Raw genomic sequence first — 21381 nt, 5'->3', positions numbered from 1 at the left:
CTGCGAGATGACCCCCCTGCCACTATGATTAGGGAAATTAACACTCCGGAGGGCGATACAGTCTACACTCAAGATGACATTAACACAGCCTTTTGCAAATACTACACCACACTTTACAAAAAACCTGCACATAGCGCGGACGCGCGAGTAGAGGATTTCCTCCACGAGCTGCCGTACCCACGTACGACCCCAGCAGCTCTGAAGGACCTCTCAGGCCCAGTCACCAGGGCTGAAATCAAGGCAGCGATTAAAGGACTTCCCCGTAACAAAACCCCGGGGCTAGATGGGTTACCAGCGGAATTCTATGACACCTATATGGACTCCCTCCTGCCCCACCTAGAGCTTTTGTATAACAAAGCGCTGGAAAAGGGAACACTACCACTCACGACAGCACAAGCACTGGTGGTCACCCTCCTGAAGCCAGGTAGGGACCCTAACGACATGGCGAGCTACCGTCCTTTATCACTTTTAGCAACAGAATATAAAATCCTTAGCAAGATCCTAGCAAACAGACTCCTGCCTCTCCTGAATAAATTGATACACATGGACCAAACGGGCTTTCTGCCAGCCCGGAGCACGTCCTTGAATATCAGGAGACTGCACTACCTCATGTCAACCGCCCCAACACATCAGACTCCTGCTGGCTGCTTATCCCTAGATCTCCGCCAAGCGTTCGACACGCTGAATTGGGACTATATGTTTTGGACTGCCGGAGGCTTATGTTAAATGGCTCCGCCTGTTATATCATGCCCCTACTGCCCGTGTCCGCTCTGGAGGTCATATTTCAGCTGCATATCCGATATTTTGTGGGACGAGGCAGGGATGCCCGCTCTTGCCACTCTTGTTTATACTAGCGTTAGAACCTTTGGCGCTTGAAATACGCATGGCTGCACAGGCGATGGGCATTCCGATTGGGCCTACCACCCACCTCTTCTCGGCATATGCAGACATTATTCTATACTTTAGGGACCTGAGGTCAGATATGGCGCCTCTGGCTGAGATATTTACTACATTTGAATGTATATCTGGTCTGGCCATTAACCCGACGAAATCTTATGCCTTTTTCTTTCAAGAACAGGCGCTACCTGAGCATATCTTATTCGGGCCCATGTCAATAACGGTCGCTCCACATACCTTCAAGTATCTGGGCATACATGTCTATTGGACGCCCACTGACCTGCTAGACGGCAATCTGCATAGAGCAATCAGAGCCCTTAGGTCTAGCATTGCCTTTTGGACTACATTGCCGCTGTCAGTAATGGGTAGAGTGGCCAGGATACCCTTTCGGATGACAGTTGCGCTTAATAAGCATTAAATACATACATACATATAGAAAAAATGGTGGTTCTTCCGCAGCTGATTTACTATTTCACAAACTTGCCGGTGTTACTCCCGCAAAGTACTTTTAGGCTCCTAAATACTATGTTGGTGGATCTCATCTGGGGCACTGGTAGACGTAGGATAAGTCTCCAAAAGCTTCAATTGGGCATGGACAAAGGGGGCCTAGGGGTACCAGACCTTAGGGTATATTACTATGCTTGCCAGCTGCAGTGGCACTCCTATTGGACGGCCGGACGCAACCTTCAAGAAATAGGATACACGTCCCGAGATGTTGCAGGAGGCGCCTTACACACACTCCTATTGCCACGATGCAAACTTCCACAGCAGCTTCCTACCCTGCTGCGCACGGCGTTACAATGCTGGAAAGCAGCCCTCCTTTACACACGTACACATCAAGCTTATGCCGGCAACATCCCCCTAGTAGGTATACCACTAACAGCTGGGCGTATTACGAAACGCACTACTGCCCCATGGACCGAAGCCGGAGTCCACACGATGTCTGACTTGTTTCACGACGGCCAGTTACTGGATTATGGTAACTTTGTTAGGGAGACGGGGGTGCCCGAGCATATGTACATACTACATGCAGCAGTAACACACTACGTTAAGACAAACTGGGCTCCACAACGGCAGGAGCCTGCCACAAACGAATTGGTCAAAATGCTATACTACATGGGGAGGGGCAGGCCCTTGGTAAGATGGCTATACGCTGGGATCCGAGCTCACGCGGGGATAGCCCTCAATGCGCTACGAGTCATATGGTCGGAAGATGTAGGGCGGGCCCTTAACGATAAGGTATGGGGAAAAATTATAGCACACCCTAGGAAATGCACGAGAAATGTGAAATTTAAATGTATTCAAACCATGATACTGCACAGGGCCTACCTTACCCCCCAAAGGCTTGACAAAATGTTCCCGCAAACGCAACACCACTGCCCCCGATGCTATGTAGTGGGAGCCGATTTAGCTCACATGATATGGTCCTGTCCACACTTGGGGTGTTTTTGGGACTCGGTCCGACGACACGTAGCTGCTGCCACGCAAAGGGATGTGGCCAACACCCTAGAGGACTGTATATTGTGTCTCCATAAGTCCCCCTCAAAACACAAAGTGCAATATAGGTTTATAAACCTGTCATTACTCCTCGCAATACAGGCCATCACCATGCGGTGGAAGTCCAAGAAAACTCCCCCCACACATGTCTGGCATAGCGAAATGGTTAGGTGGGGATGCGCTGAAAGCACGGTCTTGAGAGGAGATCAGGGGACTAAGGAAAATCACGATAGCATTGGAATGGGATGTAATGCTCGAAACTTTTAAACTGCAGGAAGTGGAAGTCGTAACACCACGTAATAGCTCGCAATGATGACTACGGGCCCTGGAACCGAGCCTCGGACACAACACAACACCACACTTACAATGACAGGAATATGTATCAGTGGGCACTGACGGATAGTACCGTATCTCAGAATAAGACCGACATTGATCTGATAGGGACAATGCCTGCCGGAATCTGAGGATTGAGATTCTCTTAGGGAGGAATGCAACAAGATGAAGGGCTAGAGGGAGGGGTTGGGAAAATAAGTTGGGGGATGTTGGGTACAGAATGATACTACCAAATTATTATGATGCACAGTGGACTTTTTGCTCTCTTTCTTGTTCTTTACCAATGTGGATGTCAATGCAGCACTGTAGCAGTATGTACCATTACAATGCTCAGAGTAACATGTTTGTGATATGGAGTATGTTGAAAACCTACTAATAAAATGTGTTTAAAAAAAAAAAAAGAGTGCAGGGCAGAGACATCAGACACACCACAGGAGGTGGAGCTAGCATTGTGGAGGGAAGGCACAGCCCTATTCAGTTCCCAGGTGCAACTCCTCCCACCCATCTACATGCAGATCTTCCTATTCAGCCCTGTGCTGACTCACCCTCTCCCCTGGAATCCCCAGCCCCTGTCACTCACAGAACCAGACACACAATACACAACCTCGCAGAGGCAGGCTTGGACAGTTAAGCAAGAAAATACCTACTTTCTAAAAGTGGTATTTTCCAACACAGAATGTTAAAACCAACTTTACTAAAAGATGTATTTTATCATTCTGAGTTCAGGCATACTAAATTCGAATTTCTACCATGTTCCCTGAGTCAGTTAGGATTATAAGATGTAATAATCAAACTGCCCATTCTGGCCTATGGAGAACAGGTAGCCTTGCTATAGTGAAAAACGAAAATGGCTGTAATTCACTATTAGGACATGCCACACACACCAGGGCATGTCCTACCTTATACTTACAATGCACCCTGCCCTTGGGCCTGCTTTAGGGGTGTCTGATATGAAGATAAGGGAAGGTTTAGGGCCTGGCAAGTGTAGGGCCTGGCAAGTGGGTGCACTTGGTCAGTCAGCATGGCAGTACCAGACTGCACACAGGCTCTGCAATGGCAGACCTGAGACACACTTTACAAGCTGCTTCTGTGGGTGGCACAACCAGTGCTGCAAGCCCACCAGCAGCATTTGATTTACAAGCCCTGGGCACACATGGTGCACTGTACTAGGGTCTGACAAGTAAATCAAATAACCTAATCATGGAGTCACTAATCAGTACATTAATTTAACATAGGGAGCACTTGCACTGTGCACTGAATAGCAGTGGCACAGTGCCCAAAGCATCTAAACCAGCAAAACGTATCAAAAACAGAGGAGGCAATCAGAAAAAATGGAAGGGAGACTCACGCCAATGGTACCAGGTCTAACACAGTGCAAGTGCATAGTTTTGTATCTATAGCCTACACCAGTGTTTCCCAAACTGGGATCCGTGACACATTCCCAGGGGGTCCGCAGGCATCAGTTTTAAAAGCACTGCAAAGTTCCTTGTAAAATTAGCAGTTTGAGCAACTATAAAAGTGTCAAGAAAATGCCAGTGATTAATGTACCTGCTGGAGAGAGAGGAAAGTTTTATCTAGTGGCAGCTTTGACTTATCTAATGTGACACAGAGGGTTAATATGCCTACTGCAAAGAACGTGTACAATGCATTTTAAAAACAGTATTTTATGTGAATAGGTCAGTGGGCTACTGGTTTTGTCACAGAGATTCTTTTGTCACTGTGCAATTCATAAGGGAAAATCGTAATCTAGCACAGTGTCCTATAAACAATCAAAGAGCTGCTTGCAAACTGCATGGCAAAAGTTAGCAACATATGTTTATTCCCAGTCTATCATTATCCTGATGCTGCTATGTTCCCACTTCCTGCACATGAACAATTTTGTAATGCCTTTTTGTCACTTCTATGTGTGCTGCCTAATGCAGCACACATGGAAGTTACAAAACGTCATTTTTATTAAAGATTGTTTATGTGCAGGAAGGGTCACCATCCTGAACATAAACAATCAAAGGTGTTTTGCTTTTTCTGTAAAAAGCAAAAACGAGGAGAAATAAGGCACTACTCCTCATTTCGCCAAGTTAAGACCAGGTTTTTCATGGTCTTAATTATGGTGCTGTCTCCTATTTAAGCTGACCTTGTAAATAGAGGTCAGCGTCAAAATCAATGGGTGTTGGACTGAAACGCCCACTAGAACTCCCACTGCCCACCTTTTTCACGCTAAGCATTGCGTGAAAGGGGGCCTTATTTACAAGGCAGCGTTAAGCCACAATTGCCACAGGAACATCGCAAAAAGTGACGTTCCCATGGCAATAGGGACTTGTAAATATGCCCCTAAAATCCTTAGTAATTTGAGTATTTCTTTTGAGTGCACACGTTTGTTTATTTTTTTCGAATTACTGTTTTAATGTTTGAAATTTAAATCCTACAAATTGCTTGGGGGTCCCCGGCCTCCAGTGGTGACTCAATGGGGGTCCTCAGGAGTCAAAAGTTTGGGAACCACTGGCCTACACCAATAGCCGGTCCCAGTTTTAAGGAATTGAAGATCATTTTAGTACCTGGAAAGTGTGTAAGGAGCCAAAAGAAAATGAATTAACATATACCACGGACTACTACTGTTAAAAAAGCACCAGGGAGTGTGGATGAGTTTATTCCTAAGTTAACCTAAGACAACGTTTCCATACTACACAAACCGGAGACTGCAAACTGTTTAGAACTTGTTGAAGACCAGCACTGTTTTCCTAACATAAGTATGCTTTGACCTTATTTTCTCAATGAATTATCTTCCTGCCTCAGTCTAGGAGAAGGAAAGATGTGTCTGATGAGAGGAGGAAGTCAACCCCCCTAGATCACAGAATCCACTGGAGAGGTAGCTGCAGTTGAAGAGAGAGGCAGGTCAGGTGTTCCAAGGTGTCTGCAATGGTATCTCCCCTTGTGCAAAGATCATTCTTCCTTCAGCAAGGAATGGAAGCAATTGTTAAAAAGCCTTCAAAACTATAGAGATGTGGCCAGCATGATGTATCCATTTGAACTTGGTTCTACTGTGTGGAACTAAACTGCATTTATGTGGAACACATTCCCACAAGGACTGCGTTATTGTTTGTAAATCCTAGAGTAAGTCTAAAAAGCGCAGTTCCCTATCCTTGGTGGAGGGAGAGAAGGTTTTAGGGACAGATTATTCCTGGGCACACTTTAAACACAATCATAAAAGCAACACAATACAACGTTTGTCAATATAAAAAGACATTTCATCCGTAATAAATACATTTCCTCCATGAGCCTAAATAGTAGCAACAGTCACAATATCCCAGGCCTATAAAATCAGAGTGAACTATATCTCTTTCCTGAATTAAAATACCCCTGCACCAGGTTGATCTCAAATATGGGAATTCAATTTAAAAAGTGGAAACTCATTTCTGAAAAACATTATTGTGAGAAGTTGGCCTGGTATATGCTGTTCACTAGTTAAAGTGGACACCTTGCACCAGTACAAATCGATTCTTATGGTAGATAGGTTTAAGACAACCTTTTAAAGAAAGCTATCCTAGTGGTAGCTGTGGAGAGCAGCCTTCAGGCTAAGTCTTTAGAGGAATGTAAAGCAGCTTGTTTTACCTTATAATCTCTTGAATTACTAAATGAAAGGACACCACGCAGGTATATATATCAAATATATATGTATTTATTTCTAGACACACTACTAATCTCTTTATGAGATTAGAAGTCAGGAACATATGTACAAATCAACATTTCACAATAAGTTAAGCACAAATATGGCTGGGGCCCTAGGGGCGTACCAGACCATATACTAAAAAAGAGACTTGGAGGTAACGACTTGAGAGGAGACAAGGCCTAGGGCCTTCAGAAGCGCTGGGGCCTCACTAATCCACCCAAGGCAGGTAAGTAAAGGACCCACGGGAGACGCATGCTGTGTGAGAACACAGCCGCGGATCCCAATTGACTTCTATGGAGCAAGTCGCGGTTGTGACAGGATACCTATTGTTGGGCCGCCTCCACTGCGAGTTTCGGTCATCAGCAGGAGGGCAGCCCAGTGTCTGTGATTGGTGGCATCCATTTTGTGATGCCAGGGCTCTTCAGGATTCTACCGCGTTTCCACAGTAGGTACATGTCTATCTCTCTAGAAGGGTGGGATCATACTCCCACACCAGTTACTGGTGTGAGAGTATGATTCTAAAGCGTTTGACCCAAACACGACATGTTTTGATGCAGCCATTCCAAAGTTACCATTAACCGCGAGGTTATAATGCACTTAAGAGTATATGGTTTGACCGCATTCACAAACAGCCCCAGAGACTAGACTCCGAGAGCTGCAGAGGGGCCCTGCTCAGGCAGAGGCACCCCCTCACATGGAAACCAAGCACCCTGCCCTCAGGATTGATAGGGCCTGCCTTAGGGGTGACTGATAGGCTTAAATGTGTGTACAGGGAGAGATACAGTGAACCTATATCTCAGTGAGGAGTGCTAACACCACCTCACCCAGGCTGCAGTAGCAGGCCTGTGGTGTCAGATTTAGTCTGCTTCCCAGGGGTGGCATAATACATGCTTCAGCCCCTGGAAGGCCTGTGAAGTACCTATGCCCTTAGTACCTAAGGTACAATATACTTGGGTCTCATTAAGTACCACAGTATCCAATCACTAGTGCACCTAATATGCACTCCAAGTTGTTTAGAGAGAACAGAGAGGCTGGGGCCCTGATTAGCAGGGTCCCAGCCAGACTGTAGCCAGAAACCAGTGTAAACATCAGAAAAAAAGTGGGGGCAACATAAGAGGCAGATCCTACTCTCCTACAATTATACATTTTATTTTTTTCCATTTTTCAAGACACTATTTACCTATAGCTGTATGTTGTACTACTAAAAGACATATCATAAAGACAGACTAACGCAAGGAGGGATAGCGAACAATCTAAACCGCTGATAAGCATTTCCTAATCTTCCTGACTGTCCCTAACAAGTTTGCTTCAGAATAGCAGATAAAAGCAGAATACAATTGTTTTAGATACACCAACGTTGGTCTACATGGTATAAAGTTTAAATGAGTCAGCACAGGTATAATAAACTTGCTCCTTAGTTTGGTCTGAAAACCACAAAAGAAGCATAGATGTAAAGTGCTTTGTTCCGATAGGTCATCAAATGGACAGGGCGATAAGTGCCGTCATGGGATGTTATGATCAATAAAAGAAAATAAACAATGTTTAAAATGAAATCTAGTTAATAAAAATCTATGCTGCACATTTGCAAACATGGTTATAGAAGGTTGAGGGCCAGGCTGGGTTAACAGAAGGGCATGCGCTGCAATAATACTTATTTTACATTCTTTTCTCGCCCTACCTTATGCTCTGAAATCAATAAGCGTTTGAAGTTCCTTTTACTTAGACCTTCCATGGTTTCCAGATAATTAAAATATTTGGAAATACCAAAAGTCTCGCATGATTACTTGATATAATTCAACCATGGAACTCCCTCCAGAGCCAGACAAATATTAATCATCATCCTGTTCATTGTTGCTGCCGGCTTTAACCAGACAGCATGCCAAAGTAATAAAGGTGGCAAATTAATTCGGTCCTCAATAAATGGAATACCCAATTCCTCATGAGATAAAATTGGCACAACTAGAAGGAACAGCTAGAACTTTTTTTAAACATGTGTTCGACTTGCTGAAGGGTCATCCACATCAGAATAATCCAATATTCATGCATCATAACAAACCCCAGGCACACATTCTGAATATGCTACTTACCAGTATGCATCTGTTCTTGGCATGTAGGGCTGCTGACATTCATATCTGTGCATAGATCGCCGCCTAGTGTTGGGTCCGGATGATTGCACATTGTTGTCCTGGAAGAGTCTTCGAAGTATCACGAGATAGGTGGCTCCTCCCCTGGACTACAGTGCGCATGGGCATCCTCTCCATCCTTAGATTGTTTTTCGCCATTGTGGCAGTGATGGAGTAGATACAGTAAGTGATGGCCATGCTATACAGTAATTCTGAGTGCTGCAGCCGCTACAGGCGCCGGGGAGGAGGGTGGGCGATATGAATGTCAGCAGCCCTACATGCCAAGAACAGATGCATACTGGTAAGTAGCATATTCAGTTCGAGGCATGTGGGCTGCTGAATTCATATCTGTGCATAGATTACATAGCAGTCCCTCCATTAGCGGCGGCTGCCCGTGCCAGCTGCAGCAGTCTGAAAAAGAGTTTTGAGAACAGCCTGTCCTACAGCTGCCTGCTGTTTTGAGTGTACATCTACACAGTAGTGTTTGGTAAATGTATGTATAGTGGACCATGTGGCTGCTCTACATATTTCCTCTAAAGGAATGTTTCCTAGGAAAGCCATGGATGCCCCTAACTTTCGTGTTGAGTGGGCTCGTGGGGGAATCGTTAATGTGCGTTTCACTTTTTGATAACAAATTTGAATACATCTAACGATCCATCTGGCTATCCCTGCTTTGGAAATGGCGTTGCCCTTGTGTTGTGGAGAAAAGGCAACGAAAAGTTGTTTTGTTTTCCTAAAATCCTTTGTTCTGTCTATATAGTACATGAGGGCCCTCTTTACATCTAGTGTATGGAGCACTCTTTCTGCGACATTTTCTGGATTTGGAAAGAAAACAGGCAGTTCAATAGTCTGATTCATGTGGAACTGCGATATCACTTTAGGCATGAATTTGGGGTTGGTACGTAGTACAACTCTGTTTGCGTGAACCTGTATGAATGGCTCTTGAACGGTTAGTGCCTGGAGTTCACTAACTCTTCTCAACGAAGTGATTGCCACTAAGAAAGCTACTTTCCAGGTGAGGAATTGAATCTCACATGAATGGAGAGGTTCAAAAGGTGGACCCATTAATCTGGTGAGGACCACATTGAGGTTCCACACTGGTGCCGGTGGGTGTCTTGGAGGAATTACTCGTTTGAGTCCCTCTAAGAAGGCTTTGATGGCAGGCACTCTGAACAAAGAGAGGTGCTGCCTGTTTTGAAGATAGGCTGCTATCGCGGTGAGATGTATACGTATGGAGCTGTATGCCAGATTGCATCGGTATAAGTGTAAGAGGTAACAGATGATGTTTTGAATGGATGCATCCAGCGGATTAATGTAATTGTTGTTGCAGTAAATGACAAACCTTTTCCATTTAGCCGCATAGCAAGCTCTGGTTGTGGGTCTTCTGGCCTCCTTGATGATATCCATACATTCAGGTGGCAGGTTTAGGTAGCCAAACTCTAAGACTTCAGGAGCCAGATTGCCAGGTTCAGCTGTTGCGGATCTGGGTGCTGAATTTCGCCATGGTTCTGCGTTAAAAGTGTGGGTGTGATCCACAGCCTTTGATGCGGCACCACGGAAAGTTCTAGAAAGGTGGTGTACTACGGTTGGCGTGCCCACGTTGGAGCAACCAGGATGAGCGTCAGTGAGTGTTGTCGCAGTTTGCGTGCCACTAGCGGTATTAATGGCGCTGGGGGAAAAGCGTACGCAAATCTGCCTGACCAGTTCATCCATATCGCATTGCCCTGCGACTGTGGGTGCGGGAACCTGGCGGCAAAGTTTCGGCATTTTGCGTTTTCCCTTGTGGCGAATAGGTCTATCTCTGGATGACCCCACTGCTGGAAGTACGGTTTGAGTACTGATGGATGTAGCTCCCACTCGTGCATTTGGTGGCTGTGTCTGCTGAGCAGATCCGCCATCTGGTTGTCCTTGCCTGGGAGGTGTTCCGCCATGAGGAACATGTTCCTCTGAATGGCCCACTTCCACATGCTCTGAGCCAGATGAGACAACTGTGGAGCGTGTGTTCCTCCCTGCTTCTGTATGTAGTACATGGCAGTCATGTTGTCCGTCCGGATCAACACGACTTTGTTGCATAAGTGTACTTTGAATGCCTTCATGGCTAGGAAGATTGCCATCAGTTCCAGAAGGTTGATGTGCATCTTCTTTTGCTGCGTCGTCCATAGTCCCTGCACTGTGTAATTGAGTACATGAGCTCCCCATCCCTGGAGAGAGGCGTCCGCCGTCAGTATTATTTGCGGAACAGGCTCTTGGAACGGTCGGCCCTTGCAAAGGTTTTGTGGATACCACCAATGCAGAGAGTTGTATGCCCGACCGCTCACCAACACTAGGTCTGTTAATTGTCCTTGAGCCTGATTCCATTGACGTGCCAAGCACTCCTGAAGCGGGCGCATATGTAGTCTCGCGTGCGGGACTATGAAAATGCAGGAGGCCATCATGCCTATCAACTGCATGAACACTCGCGCTGGAAGGGAGTGTTGAGGTTTGAACTTTGTGATCAGCAGTTGCATGCTGTTGATCCTCACTAAATTTGGTTGAGCTGTGGCTGTCAGAGTGTTTATGGTCGCGCCCAGGTACTGGCGTACGTGTGCGGGTTGAAGATGTGATTTTGGGTAATTTAGTGAGAATCCTAGACCGTGAAGAAGGTGAATGGTGTGGGACATGTGGCTGGCACATTGCTGGGCTGACTTTGCCTGAACAAGCCAGTCGTCCAGGTAAGGGAGGACGTGAATGTGCTGTCTCCGTAAATGTGCAGCCACTGTCGCTAGGCACTTGGTAAAGACCCTGGGTGCTGTTGTTACTCCGAAGGGGAGAACTTTGAATTGATAATGGTGATCCTGAATAGTGAACCTGAGATATTTTCTGTGCGATGGGTGTATGGGTATGTGGAAATACGCATCTTTCAAATCCAGTGTGGCTAGGAAGTCTCCCTGACTAAGTAATGGTAGAACCTGCTGTAGGGTGAGCATATGGAAATGCTCTGACAGAATGTAGTGGTTGAGGGGTCTCAGGTCTAGTATAGGTCTGAGAGATCCGTCCTTTTTTGGGATTAAGAAGTACAGAGAGTACACCCCTGTCCCCTGTTGTTTGACGGGCACGACTTCTATTGCACCTTTTTGCAGCATACTTAGTACTTCCTGCTGCAATAATGCCAAGTGCTCTACGGACATAGGACGGTGCTTTGGCGGTATGTTGGGTGGAGTGGACGTTAAGTCTAGACAGTAACCGTACTGGATAATTTCCCTGACCCACCTGTCTGTGGTGATGGACTTCCAGACTGACAGGAACTGTTGGAGTCTCCCCCCCCCGACAGGTGTTATGTGGTCGGGGGGAGGGAGAAGGCGTCACTGTTTGTTTTTGGGGGAGGACCTGGTGTTGCCGTACCCACGTCCTCTGCCTTTGGTGCTGGATCCACGATATCCACCTCTATTGTTTTTATCATAGGTACTTTGCGTACCCCCTTTATTGTATTGCTGCTGGGACCCCTGACCTCTAGCTGCTCCTCTATTCCCGGGGCGACGAAAGGAGCCACTCCGAAACTGCTGCGACTGCAGAGCCCCCTTTGATTTTGCAGTTTGTGTCTTTTTTAATTTTTTCGAGGGTAGTGTCGACCTCGGGGCCAAATAAAAAGTCTGGGTTGACCAGTTGATTTAAGATATTGTTCTGAATTTCAGGTTTGAAGCCTGAGATTCTCAACCATGCGTGCCTCCTCAACATTACGCTGGTGTTGATCGCCCTTGCTGCAGTGTCGGCTGCATCTAGTGCGCATTTGATGGACGCATTTGTAAGGAGTTGTCCCTCTCTGATAAGGAGCTCCGCTGCCTCTCTGTATTCATCTGGCAAGTGTTGTAGCAGTGATTCTAGTGTGTCATAGTGTGACCTATCATAACGGGCCAGGAGTGCCTGGGTGTTGGCAATGCGCCAGATGTTTGCTGCTTGCGCTGCTATCCGTTTGCCTGATGTCTCCAGCACTTTGGACTCCTTGTCGGGGGGAGGAGCATCACCCGTTGTTTGTGAATGTGCTCGTTTGCGAGCATTAGAAACAACCATGGAGTCTAATGGTAACTGACCCTTAATGTACATAGGGTCTCCGGGTGCTGGCTTGTATTTTTTTTCGATTCTGGGGTTTAACACCCGTGCCCTGGTTGTTTCTTTAAAAATGTCTTTTGCAGGTTTCAGAACCCCCTTCAACATTGGCAGAGTTTTTTTTGTTGTTTTTTTTTTGTTCAGAAGTACTTTATTTTTTTTTTTATTTTTTTTTTTTTAAGACCTTTATTTAAACTTTACGGTACACAGCAGAGAGCCTACAACCCTGCGGGCCGGCCGCGGAGAACACAGTTGGAATTATGTCGGATCACACAGCCCTGTGCCGTCAACCCGGAGGTACGGCGGCGTTGAGGAATGCAAACGTACCGAGAGGTAGAGAATAATGTTGCAGGTCTCACTATTACAACATTGGCAGAGTTTTGACGGTTTTTTTCAGAGGAGGCGAACGTGTCCACTAAGAAATCTTCCTCTACAGTGTCAGAATGGAGTTCCACTCCATGATGGGCAGCAGCCCGTTCTATGAGGGCATTAAAGGCAGCAGTGTCCTCCGTGGGAGATGTCTTTATATTATAAAGCTGCGTGTCAGGAGCATCTGGTGCGTTACCCTGGTCGGTGGGGTCTCCCCATGCCTGATCTGGGTCTTGCATGTGATCATCAGGATCGATATCCACAGGGTAAGTGGTATCATCCCCTATATAGTCCTCTCCGGCGTCTTCCTCCGAATGCGTAGGAGAAAAAGACGGTGGGTCCTGAAGGTAGGGTTGAAAGGTTTCGTGAAGCACTGGTGTGGAACCTGCTGGCAGCTTTTGTTTCAACGGAATCTTGTATGAGTCCAATCCCTTCTCTGGTGTGATTTTCCGCTTGCGGAGCAGCAGCCTACCAGTGTCGGCGTCGATAAAGTGTGCCTGTGAAGGCTCGATATCGATTTGTCCAGCGGATAGTGTCTGTGTTTGGTGGACACGTGTCCGAATTTCGAACATTTTCGGTGCCTTGGGTGGCGGCAATCCAAATGTGATGTGCGCCGAGTGTGCTTTTGCGGCCTTGTGCGTTTCGGGACCCAACGTAGGTTCGAGGGTTGCCCGGTCCCTGATGCGTTGCAACGACGCTGAGACCTGTTGCAAGGTGAACGCAGATGGCGCTTTGGAACCGATAGGCACCTTGGAGGCAGGTGTCGAAGCGGTATCCGATTTTTTCCCAGTCTTTGGGTCGTCGATCCGAAGGTGGGTATCGACGCTTTTTGGAGCCGGTGATTTGCTAGGCGCCGCACCCTTTGATGTTGACGCTGACGGATCGACCACCTTGACCTTGGTGGGTGGGGCCGAAATCTTCGGTGCCATAGGCTGAGGCGCCTTGTGGGGACCGAGGGCCTTCTTCTTTGGCTCGGTGCCGGAACCCGTCTTGGTGAGCTCGGCACCGAAATCTCTTTTGGTGTGTTCGGTGACCTGTGCCGGCGCCGAAGGAGTGGAGGGCTTCGAGGCCTTCGATCCGATCGCAACCGCTTTCACTTTCGGTTTTGATGTAACCGGTGCGACGGACGGTTTCGGTTTCACTGAATGAAATCCGGTCGTCTTCGATAATAATGGCTCCTGTGAAATGTTCGAGGCCGGGCTTTGAGGCGGGGCCAAAGAACTGTGTGACTGATCTTGGGTAAGGCCCGCAGGCAATCCCTCGACCTGAGCCTTATGACGACTTTGTCTCTCGGCCTCCGTAACGACGGGTTGGCCTAGCTCTTCGCTGGAGCTATCTTCCTCGGCCCCAAGGGCCTCATCGTAGTCTCCTACCTCGCCGGCGACGTCTTCGTCCTCGAAGATCACCTCATCATCGTCTTCCGATCGGGATTCACGTTCGGAAGCATGGCTGGAGTCTATGTTTTCTACGCTCTCGGCTTCCTCATCCTCGGTGCTGAAGATGTTGGCCGGGGCAGGCGCCGATTGCTGTGTCTCCAATCTCACTGCCCGTCGATTCCGCAGAGTCTTCTCCGAGCGGAACCGGGTGCAGGCCATGTATTTCGACTCATCATGATCCGGTGAGACACATTTGTTGCACACCGGATGGACATCGACGTGTGGGTATTTCGCATGGCATAAAGGACAACTCTTGAAAGGAGTCCTCGATTCCATCGTCGAGCGTTGATCGATGTTCGGACTGAAGCGGATCCGAAAAGCGTGAAGAAGTTACTAAAACACAAAAGAAACTGGTCGATACCGAACGCGAACAATACCGACGAAACTAAAGGCCTTTTGGCCTTAAACTAAAGTTTCCGAACTTGAGCTAAGATAAACACATCCGAACCCAATGGCGGAAAAAAACAATCTAAGGATGGAGAGGATGCCCATGCGCACTGTAGTCGAGGGGAGGAGCCACCTATCTCGTGATACTTCGAAGACTCTTCCAGGACAACAATGTGCAATCATCCGGACCCAACACTAGGCGGCGATCTATGCACAGATATGAATTCAGCAGCCCACATGCCTCGAACTCTATTATATATATAAGTCATCTCCTTCATTGGTCTCATGCCTAATATCGATGCAAATCTCAACACAGCCGCAATAGCGTTCTCAAAATACAGCCTTCTAGATTCAATCAATGGTTTCCAGTTGTTGTGGTAACTGAGAGGAAGACCAAGGTAAGAGAAATTGTCGGCATTTGCAATTTTATTACGGTTAAGGCAGTAGGTAAAGGACTACTTCTTGCTAGGGGAATTATAATTCTCCATGTCTTTACACAATTCACCCTCAGACCCAAATTATCCATGAAGATGGTGAAATTATCAAGGAGTGTCTATAGGGCATTTCCTGAGCGTGCCTTCAAGTCCGAGTCACCTGCACAGAGCAGAAAAGGCAGAGGACGAGACCCTTCTTGCAGCATAAAGCATGCTCTGTTCAAAGATTTCTCAATGTTATTGATGTATAATGTAAATACGAATGGGGCTAGAATACATGCCTGCCTCACAACTCTGCAGACATCAAATTACTTTATGCACTCACCCTTCCTGCCATATCGTACCAGAGCCGTAGTGCCCACGTATAACTGGTGTAAAAAGTATATTATAAACTCATCTACACCAATATCAGCCAAAAGGAATGACAGCTTGCAAAGGTTAACGCAGTCGAATACACAAGACAAATCCATAATTCCATATAAAATGACCCCTTCTTGGCTTAAGTATTTTTGCTAACAAGAATATTTAAATTCAAACATTGTTCGATAGTACCTAATTCCTTCCGGAAGCTATACTGTACGTCACAGAGTATGTTTTTTTCTTCTTTCCAACCTTCCAGTCTTCACAAGTGTATTCCACCCACAATCGTAAGTGTAGAATCTAATAAAGAAGTGTTTACAGCGGCGTAATCAGATTTACTTCCTTTTTTTTTTTTTTTTTTTTTTTAAAGTGGGACAATAACAGACTGACTTCAAGTAAGGAGAGGGCCACATTTTACCACGGCTTTCAAAACAATGGTAGCCAACAGGGCCCAAGAATCAATGTTTGCTACATGTCCCTGAGAGCTTTGCTTTTTATGCATTTCTTTATGCCGCTTGTAACCTAATCTATGTCCAGCTCAAGTGGGCAGAATGATAGCTCTACCTCCCCGTTATGTCTTCCCCTACAGGTATTACCCTCCCCTCCTTCACCCAGAGAATCGACTTAAGCAAAGTGCTTTACCCACTCCTCCGGGGAAATAACTGTAAAGTGGCTATTCAGAAGAACAGACATACCAAAATGTAAAATTTTAAGGATCTGAATCGTGGCATAGAATAAAACGAAGTATTCATTCCACAGTGTATATTTTTTCTTAAAAGTGGTCCACACAAAGGACACATTTCATGGCACTGCAGTAACAAACGGCAACTTCAAACGTACACCACATTTTGTAGAGATATTAATGGCCATTTCATTCGGAATCCAAACATTTCAAGTTAAAGCAGCAACACTTTATTTACTCGAAACACAAAGAATACGATTAAACTCAAACTGTTCTAATATAAAAGAAAAGCACTTACCAAATTTGGAGGTTGACTTGGAGCCGGGCCACCAGGATAACCACCTTTTCATTGCAAAGTAAAGTACATTTTTTATTAAAAGATATTTTCAAAAAGAAATATAAAATTTTTTAAAGCACTCCAGATTATTTTTAAACACTGCTCAACATGAATGACAACCGTAGTTTACAGTAGAAGACAAAAATTGAAAAAACCTATCATTTACATAGCCAATGACACAGCGAGTATGAATATGTATTACCTATTTTGTCCTTCCTCGATTTAACCTCATTAACCTCTTCTTTCCTACCCACATTTATGGTGTAACTGTTAATTTACTAAATATATAAAAATATCTTGAACTAAAAACACACAGGTTCCAAGAAAAAAAAAAAACAGTAAGGAATGCTTCTTTAATGATCCAAAACCAAAAAGTAACCGAAAATAACCAGTCGCAGTGATCTAGGTATACGTAATCTTTATGCACTGTCCATTGCTTTACACAACAATTAATAACATTACTAGTTACATCTCAAATGATACGACCATTGAGGTCATTACCACCAAAGCGATCACATATATGGAAATAGTAAAAACACATGTTTTAACCAGTATAATGTAAATACAAAGTCTGCACTACTACTGACCAATAATAGGTGTACACACACAAATCAAGTAAGAACTAACAGAGGTCTTCAAAAACTGTACATAGAGGCAAAACGTTGCACACCACACAATGATTTACTTGTGGAAGTAATGCTGCAGTCCGATTTACAATTATTAAAAGTCGCCAGATTGTTTTGGGTGGGGAAACTAGGCTACGGTACTATAGTGGTGTGCAGGTATTTTATAGAGGAAAGCACAACTGCGGTACCTCTGACGGTTAATAGAAGTCCCTGCATAGATTAATAGGTAATTAAAAGCCATTCCATGAAGCCAAGCATGAGGATAAGGTCCATGGTTAACCATAACATTGTTCCAACTTTTCGTTCTGAGATATTGTAGGAGAGTAGGATCTGCACTTATGTTGCCCACACTTTTTTTCTGATGTATACACTGGTTTCTGGCTATAGTCTGGCTGGGTCCCTGCTAATCAGGGCCCCAGTCTCTCGGTTCTCTCAGATTCAACTTGGAATGCATATTGGATGCACTAGTGATTGGATACTGTGGTACCTTATGAGCCCCTAGTATATAGTACCTTAGGGACCAAGGGCATAGGTACTTCACAGGCCTAACAGGGGCTGAATCATGTATTATGCCACCCCTGGGAGGCAGACTAAATCTGACACCACAGGCCTGCTACTGCAGCCTGGGTGAGTTAGTGTTAGCACTCCTCACTGAGGTATAGGTTCCCTATATCTCACCTTACACACACATAAAACCTATCAGTCACCCCTAAGGCAGGCCCTATCAATCCTGAGGGCATGGTGCTTGGTTTCCATGTGAGGGGTGCCTCTGCCTGAGCAGGGCCCCTCTGCAGCCCTCAGAGTCTATTCTCTGTGGCTGTTAGTGGATGCGGTTAAACCATATACTCTTAAGTGCATTATAACCTAGCGGTAAACGCTAACTTTGGGATGGCTGCATCAAAACATGTGTTTGGTGTCAAACGCCTTGGAATCATACCCCCACAGTAACTGGTATGATCCCACCCTTCTAGAGGGATAGACATGTACCTACTGTGGAAACAGTAGAAATTTGAAAGAGCCTGGCATCACTAAATGGATGCCACCAGCACAGACACTGGACTGCCCTCCTACTGCTGGATGAAACTCGCAGTGGAGGAGGCCCAACAATAGGCATCCTGTCACAGGGAGGTGTAACCACCTTCCAGACAGGATTTAGTGTATTGGGGCTGGGTGGGTGCACTCCTAGAGTGCTTAGAAGTCCTGCACTGGGGGAGCAGTAGGCTCTTCTGTGCATATGCCAGCTCAAACCGGTTCAGGGGCTACCTGCCCCTTCTCTGGCGCGAAACTGGACAAAGGGAAGTGGGTGTAACCACCCACTCCCCTGACCCTCCCAGAGGAGTGGTCATAGAGCTAGTCCCTCCCTTTCTTTTAGTATAAGATAGGGAACCCTTGCCATTGCAAACTAGATATCCCTGGACGACGCTCTACAAGAAGAATCCTGGACCTTCGACGTTCCACTACCTTTGGAAGACTGAAGAATCTCCCTTGGAGTCAAGGAGTGACTCCCCTGCTTGGCAGGCACAAAAACTTTGAATCAACTGTCGCAAACTTTCCCGCTCCCGCCGGAGTCCGAAGTCCCTGCAGCCCCGGAAGTGGATTTCCTGACTTCGACGGGCATTGTGAGTCCCCAGCAAACCTGAGGCAAGTGGACCTCACGAGTGACTAGGAACAGCAATACACGGGTACCATGCACTATTGTCGAGTGCAACCCCTTCACGACGTTCTACGAACTTGTGCATTGGACCACGTGTGGTCCAAGCCTCCAGCAGGATTTCCCTCGAAAATCAGAGGCCTACCTCGTCCCGATTGACCGTGGGCTCCTGTGAAGCGAATCCTCAGGAGGCGTCTTCGCAATCCCTTGCCGGCTGACTTGTGGGTGCCCTGAAGACTTTCTCATCGAACCAAAGGGCTCCCCTGGTTGCTCCAGGCCTGCCCTGACTTACCCTCGCTGGGTGAGTCCCTCAGACCTTGCTGGTCTGCACCGCTGACTGTCTTCACATTCCACAAGACTTGCTGTTGCCAACGCTTGTTGGCTCCAATCCGGGTACCGACACCTCAGTAAGCTGCAGACTTCGTGGGACACTCCGAATCCAGCTCCTGGTCATAGTCGACGCCTCCTGGACCTCGTGGCTGAAGAGTCAAAACACCCGTGAATCACCTAAAATCACCCGACTACCGTGGGCATCCATCTTCCTGGCCCCGGGTCACTGGCAAGCGACTGAACACTGTCCCTTCTGCTCTCAAATCTTCCTTCTTCTGAATCCAGCCTTGGATTCCACCGGACACTTCTCCAGTCTTCACAAGCAGCAAATCTTCTTCGGCTTCCACTGAAAACGACGGCGCGACCCGACACCAAAAGACACCTATGCACCCGGCTTCCCTGGGTGAGGTAACTCGTGCACTCCGATGCTCCTGTGGGTGTTGGCCCTCGAAGTACTTACCTTGTAAGTGGCTTGCTTGTAGACTCTCCCGAAGTACCCTAAAACTTTAAAAATCCAACCGCGACTTGTTCCATTGAAATAAATAGGGAACCCACGGCTGTGTTCTCAAACTGCACGCGTCTCCCGTGGGTCCTTTACTTACCTGCCTTGGGTGGATTAGTGAGGCCCCAGCGATTCTAAAGGTCCTAGTCCTTGTCCCCTTGCAAATCGACATTCCTAAACCACTTTTTTAGTATATGGTCTGGTACGCCCCTAGGGCCCCAGCCATATAAGTGCTTAATTTGTTGTGAAACATTGATTTGTGCATATGTTCCTGACTTCTAATCTCAAAAGAGATTAGTAGAGGGTCTAGAAATAAATACATATATATTTTATATATATATCTGTGTGGTGTCCTTTCATTTGGTAATTCAAGAGATTATAAGGTAAAACAAGCTGCTTTACATTCCTCTGAGACTTAGCCTGAAGGCTGCTCTCCACAGCTACCACTAGGCTAGATTGCTTTAAAAGGTTGTCTTAAACCTATCTACCATAAGAGTCGAATTGGACTGGTGCAAGGTGGCCACTATAACTAGTGACCAGCATATGCCAGGCCAACTTCTCACATTGGTGGGAAGCGTGTGGGATTCCAGCTTGCCATTGTTTTACCAGAAAATCTCTATTTGAATTACTAACTGAAAACCACTAAAGGTACTCAAGGTCCATATAAAGTCAAGCTTAGTATCAACAAGTTCTACTGAACTTAGAGCAGTTTGTAAAGGGATAGCACACCCTTGCTACAGCTCAAGCTTGGATCAGTAGGCCACAAACTAGTGTAGGTAGTAAAACACTGCACAACACTAGAATGTCCTCAAGGGATGGGGCCAGTGGGTCCACCCAGCTTCAGTACAAAGACATGACCTTCTTTGACTTGAAGGCCATGTGTGCTGCAAAGCACCTGAAGCTAGGACAGAGTCCCTCCACACTACACCTGATAGCTCTGCTAACAGTAGATCTTAGATTAGCTCTAGGAGCTAATGGATATGGATCAGGGGGTGGGTCAGCTATAGTCTCTGGGTCAGATGATGAAAATCAAGATGACCTGGACTCTAATTGAAGGGCCAGACCCACATGGGTCTGAAAAGGACAGAGGAATTCTCCCTAAGAGAACTGACAGAGTGGAGGAGAGGCCTAGATCCCTTTCTAGGGAATCTGAGCACTCATATCACTCTGGCAGAGAATCTGTCCAGCAGAGGAACTCATACTTTAATAGAAGAGAGACCTTCTCTGAAAGAATGTACAAACTGCTACAGTATGAATTGCCCTTAAGGCCAAGCCGTTGGCATTAGACAAAGAAGCCTTTGAGCTCCAAAGAGCTTCTAGAAGAGAGGGTTTAGATACCCCTGGTGGCAGCAACAGTGTCCCTAGAGTCAGAGATTACATTCCAGACCATAGGAACCTGTCCAAGGTTGTTCCTCCCTACCAGAGTGGGGATGGTATCCACAAGTGGATAACTGCTATGGCGATGGCCTGTAAAGTACAACAGGTTCCCCAGAAACAGTGGGCAGCAATCTTGTGGCTCTCCGTTTCTGATAAAGGCAGAGACAAGCTCCTTACTGTTAGAGAAGAGGATGCTGATGATTATGAAGTCCTGAAGAGTGCATTATTAGATGGGTTTGGCTTAACCACTGAGCAGTACAGGTTGAAGTTCAGAGATAGCCAGAAAGCACAGA

The 21381-nt window shown here is 46.3% G+C and overlaps 1 protein-coding gene across 3 annotated transcripts in view; it reads right to left on the bottom strand.

Annotated features, from left to right (window-relative positions):
* The window catches only part of ANXA7 (annexin A7), a 490249-nt gene that overhangs the window by 273972 nt on the left and 194896 nt on the right, over positions 1-21381 (bottom strand). For all 3 annotated transcript variants that reach the window (XM_085603646.1, XM_085603647.1, XM_085603648.1), the window contains one exon: positions 16564-16607. In XM_085603646.1, the coding sequence (XP_085459772.1) occupies positions 16564-16607 (44 nt within the window). The remainder of the gene's footprint in view (positions 1-16563; positions 16608-21381) is intronic.

The sequence above is a fragment of the Triturus cristatus genome, chromosome 1_2 (genome assembly GCF_964204655.1).
Source record: "Triturus cristatus chromosome 1_2, aTriCri1.1, whole genome shotgun sequence".
NCBI lineage: Eukaryota > Metazoa > Chordata > Amphibia > Caudata > Salamandridae > Triturus > Triturus cristatus.
The sequence above is the reverse complement of the archived record's forward strand: the minus strand, read 5'-3'. Positions and strand labels throughout refer to the sequence as shown.